Source organism: Microcaecilia unicolor, chromosome 12 (assembly GCF_901765095.1).
Source record: "Microcaecilia unicolor chromosome 12, aMicUni1.1, whole genome shotgun sequence".
NCBI classification, from domain to species: Eukaryota; Metazoa; Chordata; class Amphibia; order Gymnophiona; family Siphonopidae; genus Microcaecilia; species Microcaecilia unicolor.
Window position 1 is genome coordinate 8,963,950 of NC_044042.1, and position 12,564 is coordinate 8,976,513.

Consider the following 12,564-nt stretch of genomic DNA (forward strand, 5'->3'; position numbering starts at 1 on the left):
GGGCAGATGGTGGATGGAAAGGGCAGAGAGAGAGAGAGTAGGCACTGGATGGAAGGGAAAGAGGGCAGACACTGGATGGAGGGGGCAGAAGGAGAGAGGGCAGACACTGGATTGAAGGGGCAGATGGTGGATGGAAGGGAGAGAGTGAAGAGAAAATGAGGAAAGCAGGAACCAGTGACAGCAAAGGTAGATAAAAGATTTTTTTTTATTTTTTCTGCTTTAGGCTAAAGTACTATTGTAGCTCTGTTAATAAATGTTTATAAATAGAAAATGGAAATAAGGTAATTTTTTATTGGACTAATTTTAATACATTTTGACTAAGGTTCAGAGACCAAAACCCCCTTCCTCAGGTAAGGATAGGATACTGTAATAGCAGTATACTGCGTTGACCTGAGGAAGGAGGTTTTGGCCTCTGAAAGCTAAAAGTATTAGTCTAATAAAATGGTATTATTTTATTTTCTATATTTGTTTTATTTCTATTTGTTAATTTGTAAAGTGGTGATTGGTATTTGTTAGTTTTTTCAAATTTACATCTGCTGTCTTTATATTTTGCACAGTACTAGGGGACATTTTCTGTTTCTGTGGTGTTGCATTGTATGCAGACTCTGGCTTCTTGGGGGTTCAGTTTAATTTTTGTCTAAATATTTCTATTGTTAGTTTATAGTTTATTTAAAATTTGCTATACTAGCAGGTCTTAGCAGGTTTCAGTGTTCACAATGATTAAAACCAGTTTGTAGTTACTTATTCTATAGTGAATTAGGGTGTATTTGTGTCTGTGAGAAAGACACGGTTTTCTGTTGGCATTGGCTGTGAAGGATCGACAATCTGTACTATTCTGGCTGGTTTAGTTTTACAATAGGTGTTTGATGTTCTACTACTCACTGCAATGTTTAAGATGCTGCCTTTTCCTAGGTACACTCTTGTGTGACTCGTACAAGTTCCTGCTTAAGATATGGTAGAATTGCTCTGTAGGACCTGAATGACATTTGTTGTGTTTCGTATTCTCAGTATGTATAATACTGGATTATGGAGGGGTGTGTTAAAAAATGATCAGCCCCGGGTGTCAAATACCCTAGGTACGCCACTGCCAACCATGGGTAATTCTCCACTGAGCTGTCTTTTTGTTTTCAGTATCACATTATGTACTCATTTTTGCTGATGCTTTTGCCAGGCATTACGTAGTATTATATGATTTGATTTTGATTATAGTTTCATGTGTTGACATTTTACTAACAGCCTATTATTTGTTCTAGTATTCAGTTATTTGCTGTTATTAGCATTCTTTGATGTGTTATATGATTGAATGCAATATTTGCTTCTAGTATTGTAACCAGGCGCCTCTCTTGTGCAGCCAGGGATAGAACAATCTCCTCTAACTACAGGCTCCCGCTACAATGAAGAAACAGATATCCACCAGTAACTTCAAACTCAAGGACTTTATTCCATGCAGGTTTCTAGTACACAGTTCCAACAGCAGCAATCACCTTCAATCCTAAGCACCTATAAGCCACCTGAAAGTGTGTGGCCAGTAGTCCCCTTTAAGCAGAAGGCTCTTAGCACAAGTCAGGATTCAATATAGGCTACAGTCAGCTTCAGTCTAGGCTCTTTATCCAGTGCACCATAAACATTAGTTCAATTCCAAACAGCAGCAGTCCATTCAATTCATCATCGTAGTTAAATCATAAAGCAGCAGTTATACTTTCTATTCTCTTCACCCTCATAATGAGCTCCATATTTTAGGGACTTCTCACACCCAAGGGATTCCCCCTGCAACACCTTCACTAGTAAGGTAGGGACTTCTTCTTACCCAAGGATTTTCAGCCTGCAAATACTTCCAAGACTTCAGTACTTTAGGGACCTCCCTGCCCAAGGGTTTTCAGCCTGCAAATACTTCTCAGACTTCAGTACTTTAGGGACCTTCCTGCCCAAGGGTTTTCCGCCTGCAACTGCCTCTCAGACTTCAGTACTTTAGGGACCTCCCTGCCCAAGGGTTTTCAGCCTGCAAATACTTCCAAGACTTCAGTACTTTAGGGACCTCCCTGCCCAAGGGTTTTCAGCCTGCAAATACTTCTCAGACTTCAGTACTTTAGGGACCTCCCTGCCCAAGGGTTTTCAGCCTGCAACTGCTTCTCGCCTTCCTTGCTGCTCTTCCTGAACTGAACTCCACTCCTTCCCACCTGCCTAATCAATCCCTGGCTCCTGCCTTCACAACCAATCATTCTCCACTCATTAGCTTCTCTACACACCCATACCAGCTGAGTTGAGCATTAGCCTAACGAGGAGCTCCTGCACACAGGGTTTCCTAGCTCTCTTTCCCCCTAGTGGCAGCCAATCTACACCTCCTGTTAGCTTACCCCCATGTCCTCCCTTAGTGCAGCTAGGAGTCCAGTCCGGGTTTTCCATCTCACCCCCTGGCTCCTTGCCTGCAATGCCTTCTGGGACTTGTAGTTCAGACTGAAACTGCCTTAACCCAACTATCCTGGATGTGACTTTATCACAGTATTCATTTTTCAAGTGTGTTAGTTATGGGTTTGACGATTTTTTTTTACATTTTTATGCATCTCTATTGTCTTGACCATGAGTTCTGGTTCTAACCTGTCTAGTTGTATTGTTAGGTAGGAGAAGGCATTTACCTGAGCGCTTCCTGCAATACTCCATATTAAGCTACATCAGACACACATGAGCACCTAACATACCCTAGTAAAAGGTCCTCATAATTTACTAATTATCCTTTTTATTTATAAAAAGCTGGGAAAATAAACTTGTTTCATTAGACAGGTCAGTTTTCTTTTTTATTTTATTTATTCAGTTTTTACATTTACATCAAGAATACATCTTGAATTCAGAAAAAGATGATTATAGTTAACACAGAAGAGAAAAAAAGGAAAAACATTTAATGCTTAATGAAAATTGTTATACTAATTATTCATCTTTAGACCACTATAACGGGGGTTTTCACAATGATTAAAGAAATTAAGTATTTTTTTTTATTGTTACATTTCTACCCCGTGCTTTTTCCCACTTATGGCAGGCTCAATGCGGCAGGCAATGGAGGGTTAAGTGACTTACCCAGAGTCACAAGGAGCTGCCTGTGCTGGGAATCGAACTTAGTTCCTCAGGACCAAAGTCCACCACTCTAACCACTAGGCCACTCCTCCACTGTTGCTACTATTTGAGATTCTACATGGAATGTTGCTATTCCACTAGCAACATTCCATGTAGAAGTCAGCCCTTGCAGATCACCAATGTGGCCGCTGCGCAGGCTTCTGCGAGTCTGACGTCCTGCAGGACGTCAGACTCACAGAAACAGAAGCCTGCGCAGCCTTCTACATGGAATAGCAACATTCCATGTAGAATCTCCAATAGTAGCAACATTCCATGTAGAATCTCCAATAGTATCTATTTTATTTTTGTTACATTTCTACCCTGCGCTTTCCCACTCATGGCAGGCTCAATGCGGCTTACATGGGGCAATGGAGGGTTAAGTGACTTGCCCGGAGTCACAAGGAGCTGCCTGTGCCTGAAGTGGGAATTGAACTCAGTTGTTCAGTTCCCCAGGACCAAAGTCCACCACCCTAACCACTAGGCCACTCCTCCAGTATATTAAATCACAATCAAATTTCTAATTCTAGAATATGACAGCTGATAGGAGCAATATAGACAAGAAAAAGCAACACTGGGCCTTCAAGAAAGAGACAATGGCAGTCCTTTATTGTGAAAAAGACCCGACCAGGGCCGTGTTGCGGCGCACAAGCGCCTGCCTCAGGGGTCTAACATAAAAACACAAAGATAATTATAAATACACATTTCACAAAAATTAACATCCATATCATAAAGTGATAAACAATTAAAATGTAAAAACATAAAAATAATAAGATATAAAATGCAATATTAAAAATAAATATATGAGGATCAAGATCTTGTCAGTGATAACCCAAAGTGTTTAAAATAAACTTCCATGAACCATTATGTACAATCATATACACATTAATAACACCATTTACAAAATCATAGAATGAATTAAAATAATATGATATATTAACCTATTGTGATATGACTCACTCTGTAAATATTATAGTATCATGAGTGTTATGGGGAATTGTATGTTGTGAGCAAGCAGTGATTTTGTAAATGATGTTATTAATGTGTATATGATTGTACATAATGGTTCATGGAAGTTTATTTTAGTTATTTCATTTTATTTTTCTTGTCTATATTGTATGCTTGTAAGCTGTATTACCCTCTGTTTTGTGATTATGTGAGCTGATAGGAGCAAGCCAGGTGACTATTTACTAATTACGGTGTTAAAGTTATTATATTCCTTGATGGTGGCAGCTGTGAGTCACTCAGTTTGGCTTCCAAGAAAGTGTTGAGTTGTTTCGCCTCAAAAAATACATATTTGATGGAATTTAAATTTATTACACACTTGCAGGGAAAGTTCAGCCAAAATAGTGCACCAAGTTGTAAAACTTTTGACCTCAATTTAAGAAATTCTTGTCTCTTCCTTTGAGTGGTTTTAGAGACATCAGGATACATCCTTATTTTGCAACTAAGGAAATTCAGGAAATATTGCTTGAATATGACAGGTCAGTTTTCCATGTTCTTTATCTCTGTTAAAGGTATTTCTACGTTCTAACTAATCGCTGTTACCCCTCAGTATCGGAGCTCAGCAGACCATGGATCTCAGCTCCACCGTCATGATCATCTTGTTCCTCTTACAGACCAGCATCGGTGCTCCAGCTAACATCTTCATCCTGATGGCTTACGCCCATATCAACCACAATGAAAAGGATCTCAAACCCACAGACGTAATTCTGTGCCACCTGGTCTTTGGCAACATGCTTGGACTCGTAACAAGGGTAGTACCACAGATAATGAGTGGCTTGGGGTTAAATAATATTCATAATGATGCCAGCTGTAAACTGTTGATTTATACCTATAGGATTTCCCGTGGTGTTTCTATAGGTGTAACGAGTTTCCTCAGTGTACATCAGGCCATCACTCTCGCTCCTTCTACTACTCAATGGCTGTTTCTTAAATCAAGAACAAAGAAATATCTTATCCCCTACATTATAAGCTTTTGGCTGTTTAACATGTTATTGAATCCATCTGTTCTCATTCATATGTATGCTCCAAGAAATGGGACCATTCCAGGAGTTCACTATAACCTGGGGTTCTGCTATTCAAAAAAGTCTGAATCCTCTCATAATCTATTTTACAAAATTATCATTAATGGTTATGATGTTTTCTTTGTGGGTCTCATGTTCGGTTGTAGTGTTTATATCTTGTATGTTCTGAAGAGACACAGAGATCAGGTGCGGTACATCCACAGCACAAGACAGAACTCAAAAATGATGGCTGAGAGAACGGCAGCCAAGAACGTCATCACACTTGTCTCCCTCTATGTCTTCTGTTTCGGAGTCGACAGTGGCATCTTGGTTTACTCACAAACTCTGTTGATTGTTCCTCTCCTCCTCGACCACATCGGATTGTTCATCTCCTCCTGCTATGCCTTACTTAGTCCTTTTGTAATAATTAGTTTTAACAAGAAAATTCACAGAAGATTGAGATTTTCACACAAAGAGGAGAGGATACAACATATTAATACTAACTGATGTTGCTCGGGAAATGCAAAATGTAATGACTAACATATCAGGAAATGGTCAATCAAACTGAAATAAACCTTATAAATGAAAGATTTTGCTTTGTTTTTGAGTTGGGAGTAGACACACATACACATTTTTTTGCAAGTCCTTCTTTTGAGGGTGCTACATAAAATTGCCCATGTAAATACAAGGGGTATTTTAATTAATACCTGCCAGTCTAAACAACTCTCTGTGCTCTATTGATGGACAATCACAGAGAGAGTGTATCTGTTCTCTACGTGTGTGTGTGTGTGTGTGTGTGTGTGTGTGTGTGTGTGTGTGTGTGTGTATTTCTCATAGAAAGGCAGAGATTGCATATTTGATTTCCTCACAGGAAAAGACAGAGTGTATGTTTATCAAAGAAACAGTCAAGTTGAAGCTTCTAGATCAGAGGAGACTGAACTTTTTCTGTCAAAAAGTTACCCCTGATCATCCTCTGGATAAAAGTCATCCTATATCACATTTGGTTGCATTTCCTTGAACAGTGTCAAAAATATTTTTAGAATTTTTTGAAAAAATATAGATTGGTATTGTGTGTGTTATCCAAAAGGTGATTTCCTCTTTAATTAAATATTATCTTACATAGGTATTAAGTCCTGTTTATTAAAATATTCTTCCTCACTGATTTATCTACTGCAAGCAGATCCTAACCCTTTCATCAATCTTCTTACAATGAACATTTCTTATATGTTATCGCTTGGTCTTTTCCCTCAGAGGGGAAAGGTTCTATTACGCTCTCACCCCAAAAAACTCACTGGCTTCAAGATGCGATGTGACTAATTACAGACCAGTTGCCTCCATCCCCTTATTGTTGAAGTTAATGGAAGGTTTAGTTGGGCATCAACTAACGGAATATCTTTCCACCTTTTCCCTTTTACACAGCTCACAATCAGGATTCAGACCATGTTACAGTACTGAATGTTTTTAACCCCTGTTGTGGCAAATTTGAGGAAAGTAATTAGCATAGAGGGAAGGACTTTTTTGACATGTCAAGTGCTTTTCATGTAGTTGACCATGCCATACTACTTCATTTGCTAGTTCGCTTCGGAATCTGTGGTGACGTCCTTAAGTGGTCCCAGGGTTTCCAAATGCTAGGTCCTTTCAGGTAAAATTCTCTGGTTCTATCTCATCTCTCTGGACTCCCTGACTGTGGAGTACCTGAGGGTTCCCCTCTGTCTCCCAATTTATTTAATGTCTTAATGGCACCTCTAGGTAGGCTGTTGGAGGTACAAGACCTAGATTAATCTATTGAACCCATCTACCTTACATATACCGAAGAGAAAACGGACATGACCCAGACTCTATCTCCCACCTTACCTTCCTCTCTATCACCTATCTCTACCTACCCATCCATCCTATTACTATGTTATACTTAATTTCCTACTTTACATAACAAAATTCTGTGTTACCTATTGAGCCTGCTTTTAGTGGGATACAAATGTAATAAATAAATTTATACAAATGATGTCATAATTCTCATCCCTTTTATATGAAATTTTCAAGACATTCTGTTAGTGGTTAGATCAGGTTTAGACCTGTTAGCATCTTGGGCATCTGAATAACAAAATTCCTGGCCCTACTAATCCTTTTCATCATACAACTTTAGACAGTTTTACAGTTTATTTATTTATTTCTTGGGATTTTGCCTTTTTGAACAGATTCACCCAAGGCGCTGTATTGTAGGCTCAGTTTTAAATCAAATTTACAACTTTCTTAACAGCATAATAACAGTAAAATAAACAAGTATAAACATAAATAGGATAAATGAGGTAAACTTGAAAACAGCAACATGAAAATAATAATAGGACTAACATTAAACAGGATCACAAATATACAGAATTAGCAGCACTGAAATTCAAATACTAGAGATATAATATGATGTAAGCATAATAGTGATGGAATATCTAATAAGCCCACGATTAGAGCATTCAAATAACATTGCCATGATACTAATGGTTTTTTACAATACAGCTTACCATACAGCCGAGGGATCAATAGCGGATATATAGATGGGAATAAGATGGTAGTAAAGAGTCAGTTGGGATAAATAGACGGGTGGCTAAACTCAACGCAAATTCTTTGTACAGTTAAACAAGATTTAAGGAACTGGTCTAAGTTACAGTGTGTGTAGCAAGCTAACCCAGGTGCAGAATGAGTGTATGTCAGTCACCCATCGTATTAAAGGCTTGGGAGAGGAGCCAGTCTTTCACCTGCTTCTTGATGTAGACGTAGTCTCCAGTTAGGCGTAGCCCCTCTGGGAGCAAATTCCAGAGTGTGGGGGCTAGTCCTCCTGAGAAGGTTCACTGGTGGGTATCACATCATACAATTTCCTTTGTTGAGGGAACAGATAATGATACTCCTTGAGAGGATCTTAGAAGTGTCAAAAGTGTTTAAAGAGCTACCACACTGCTTATCCGTTGGTGTCTACACTAACAGTATTAGGAGTGCCCCCCCCCCCCTTCAATCTCATTTCATGTCCTCTAGTTCTACCGCCTTCCCATCTCCGGAAAAGGTTAGTTTGCGGATTAATACCTTTCAAATATTTGAACCTCTGTATCATATCACCCCTGTTCCTCCTTTCCTCCAGGGTATACATGTTCGAGTCAGCAAGTCTCTCCTCATACGTCTTGTAGCGCAAATCCCATACCATTCTCGTAGCTTTTCTTTGCACCGCTTCAATTCTTTTTACATCCTTAGCAAGATGGCCTCCAAAACTGAACACCAGACTCCAGGTGGGGCCACACTAACGACTTATACAGGGGCATTAAAACCAGGCCCCCATAGCCCCTCGTATCTACGCCACTGCACCAAGGAAAACATAGCATAAATGCTGGCTCGTAGAATTAACACGGGGTATATTCTATAACAGTGAGAGTAAATTTTGGAAGCCTATGAAACACCCCTTTCTCCGCCTACAACCACACCCCTTCCACACCCCTTTTGGGCGTTCACACTGCATTTCAGAATATGCTTAGCAAGTTGTGTTTGAAAATTCTAACTATTGCCAATTAGTGCTCATTATTGTTCGTTAAGACCTGCTATCAAATGCTGATTAGCTTGTTAAATAAATTAAGTTACGTGCGTTGTTATTGACTATGCTTGCATTTTGGTGCAAAACACTATGCCTGATATATAGAGTTCAGGTATAATCTACAGAATAATGGAATTTACTTGCATTCTTTCAACACTTAGGTGCTAATACATCAGCATTATGGCAGCTGTAAGTAATTATGCTTTAAAATTATAGGTGCATTCAGGGGTGATCCAGTGGCCTCAGCGTTGAGGAACATGTTCTTTCTTGCCCAGCCCGCTGGGCTGCTGCTATTCCCCCACCTGGTACCACCGTATTTTAAAAATGGTGGCTGAGACTCCCTGCGGAAGTCTCGTGAGACTACGGTGGGAAGTCTCAGACGCCATATTTTAAAACATGGCAGCACCAGCCGACAGGAGAAAAGCAGCAGCGCAGCAGGCAGGAAAGAACATGCTCCCAAATCCTCCCCCCCCCCCCCCCCCCCCCGGCAGAGGCCACCAGACTACCAGGACCCCTCATGTAGGACTGGAGAAGCGGGGGCTTTGGCTGTGATAGCAGGGGCAGCAGGGTGGGTGTCAGGCAGAGGCTGGGCGGGGGGCTCAGACCACCCTCAACCCTCAGTCCATCCCTGGTGCGATAATAACTGATTACATTATAATGAATAAATTCACTCCTTCGTGGTCTGCCAAAACAAAGCACACATTGAAAAACAAGGACCCCTGATGAGGCGCTGGCTGAAACACAGCTGTGATGGGTCAACAATAAAGTTTATAACCAGAGTGTGGTTACAGTGACATCATTATCACCCTGTAGTGTCCACTTTTGGCTGATTATATCAAGCTGCCTATCCATACATTTTTGTATGTGAACTATATTAATGTCGGTCTCTTGATCATCATAATACATGAACCAAAGAAAGCAAATCTGCCCCAGGGACATAACAGATGTTTTACAGGTATAGATTATTTATGTAGACTCCCAGGAATTTCAGTAAAGTGTAATTAATGAAATAAAACTTCAGCACGTACCATGACACAATCCTGAGCTCTCCAGGGAAAACTCCCTAAAGTATAAATATACTTCTAAGTTTGTGTATTACTAACAGAGAATCTAAAGTGCCTGAAGGTTCATTTTATGGAGCTGATGATCCGATTTCAGGTAAGGCTGGACCCTCTCACTTCTCTCTTCTACGGTCTTCTCAGAGGGGCAGTGGAGGTGGAATTCTTTGTTGGGGAAGACATTGGACATTAATGGAGACTCAGATCAGCCTCTAGTACTGATTCTACCTAGTACATTGAATGTACATTGAGCCTGCAAATAGGTGGGAAAATGTGGGATACAAATGTTATAAATAAATAAATAAATAAATCTGACTGATATGGGACCTGCTGCTCCTAAGACCTTTGTTTGGATCGTTGACGTCTCAAAATTGAAAGGTCAAATATTGGCTTTCTGCAGCCAGAAGTGGCTTCAAATGATGTCAGAGATTGTCATGAGCTTTATGGAATGCTGGGTTATCATTTTATTTTTTCATGAATAAGAATTTGGATTTTTCGCTAAGTTGTGCTACCAGACGGTAAAAGGCATTCTACGCACATAGACCATTACCGCCTGATTAACACATGAAACCTTATAGCTAAGTCAATGGGTGGCGGTAAGGTCTCAGACCCAAAATGGGCGCGCACCCATTTAAATTTTGCCGCACGTCCATTTTCAGTCAAAATAAAAGGCATTTTTACAGGCGCACTGAAAAACGGATCTGCACGCATCCAAAACATGCGCTTACACTTGCACAGGCCATTTTTCAGCGCACCTTAGTAAAAAGACCCCTTAGTAAAAGTGGATTTGAAAATAATGTAGAGAAAAGAGTTAAGGATAGTGGGTGGCAGGTAAATTCAATACATTTCTTGAAATTTTAAGATTACCCTCTCAGATAGTGAAAGGAAACGTTTGTATAAACTATTGAGAATTTAATATAGAGTGCTCAAAGTTTTATCAGAGGTTAAAGAGTGATTGAAAACCCATTATTTGGAAATTGTTGATGTGAGAGAGAAATGTAATTGACTTTTTATTAATAGTCTCTCTCATAAAACTCTAAAAGATATTTCAGGATTCTAATACCTATAAGAAGAATCTATTTCTTGAAGAAAATGTGACATCTGTTTAAAATACTTCAGACATTTAGAAGACAATTTATTTAAAGTAGAGAAAGTGATATCTCTACCTTTTTTAAATGCACTTAAGAGACAAACGCCTGTGTTTACAAAGACGCACTATAGGCACGTTAGAGTTTTTAACATGCGTAAAACGCTAACACATGTCAAACGCTAACGCGCCAATAGGAATGTATTGGCATATTAATTTTAAAGGTGATAATTAAAGTGGTCTCTCAAATAAATATAACTATTATTTCTAGTTGTGGATATTGAAATTTTTCTGCTGACTGAAAAGAAGAAATTCTTTGAAGGATCCAAGGTCCAACAGAAGACAGATAGGGATTTTAAGTAAAAGATTAATTAGGAAAAATAGTTAAGGATCATAAAGTTACTTCACACACAGAGGGGTCCTTTTACAAAGGCGCGCTGAAAATGGCCTGCGGTAGTGTAGGCATGGGTTTTGGGTGCGCACAAAATCATTTTTCAGCTCACTTGTATAAAAGGCCTTTTTTTTTGCCGAAAATGGACATGCGTCAGATGCCACTTGGTGCTCGTCCGCTGCATGCGTCCGAAAATAAAAAATATTTTTCAGACACACGTAGTAGACGCACCCCAAAATTAAAATTACCACAAGGGCCATGCGGTAACTTCAATTTGGCATGCATTGGGCGTGTGTTGGCGCCTACGCCGCTTAGTAAAAGGGGCCCATAGTTAAGAAGATAGTTTTTTTCCTTTTATTTTATTTAAGAATACGTTTAGGTACAGAGCGTCATCTGAATATCATCCAGTGGTTTATCAAGGGCGGGGCGGTGGGGGCGTTCCGTCCCGGGAGCACACTGCAGGAGAAGTGCAGGCAACAGCCGCATGGCTGTCGGCTCCACTGGTTCCCTGCTCCCTCTGCTGTTACTTCCTGTTCAGCGAAGTCAATAGTTGGCGGTAAGGTCTCAGACTGAAAATGGACGCACGCTGGTTTTTACTTTGCTGCACATCCATTTTCCGGCCACTATAAAAAAGCACTTTTTCCAGGGCGCAGCAAAAACTGGCCCGGACACACCCAAAAGACGTGCTCGCACTGCAGCTTAGTAAAAGGGCCCCTCCGTGTGCTGATCTGGGGGAGCAGAGAGAGATCTGAGAGTGTCACTGCAGTGGCCTAGTGGTTAGGGTGGTGGACTTTGGTCCTGAGGAACTGAGTTCAATTCCCACTTCAGGCACAGGCAGCTCCTTGTGACTCTGGGCAAGTCACTTAACCCTCCATTGCCCCATGTAAGCCGCATTGAGCCTGCCATGAGTGGGAAAGCGCAGGGTACAAATGTAACAAAAACCTTTTGTAAGCCGCATTGAGCCTGCCATGAGTGGGAAAGCGCAGGGTACAAATATAACAAAAAACAAAACCTTTCAGACAACTCCAGACTGGGAAAGGATGGGTTTAGGGATGTCCACAAACTCCACGGATAAAGTACTGTGATAATCATCTTAGTCAACATCGAAGGTTAATAAATAAAACTGGAACAGAAAATGGAAGTTAAGGTGATATTAAATTTGCAGACGAAACAAAGCTATTCAAAGTGGTTAAAACACATGAAGTACTTTACTTGCCGCCCGGCTATTTCGTGCAGTAAAAGGGGACATCGGCGCACGTGTAAAACATGTGCTGACGCCAACGCAGGCCCCCTTTTTCTGCAACTTTTTTTTTTTTATTTGTACCCCGCGCTTTTCCCACTCATGGCAGGCT

The 12,564-nt window shown here is 40.3% G+C and overlaps 1 protein-coding gene across 1 annotated transcript; it reads left to right on the forward strand.

Annotated features, from left to right (window-relative positions):
• Positions 1-4,676: 4,676 nt before the first annotated feature.
• Positions 4,677-5,615, forward strand: LOC115482062 (olfactory receptor class A-like protein 1). Its single transcript, XM_030221624.1, has one exon. It carries the CDS (start codon positions 4,677-4,679, stop codon positions 5,613-5,615), a length of 939 nt encoding a protein of 312 aa, XP_030077484.1.
• Positions 5,616-12,564: the final 6,949 nt, after the last annotated feature.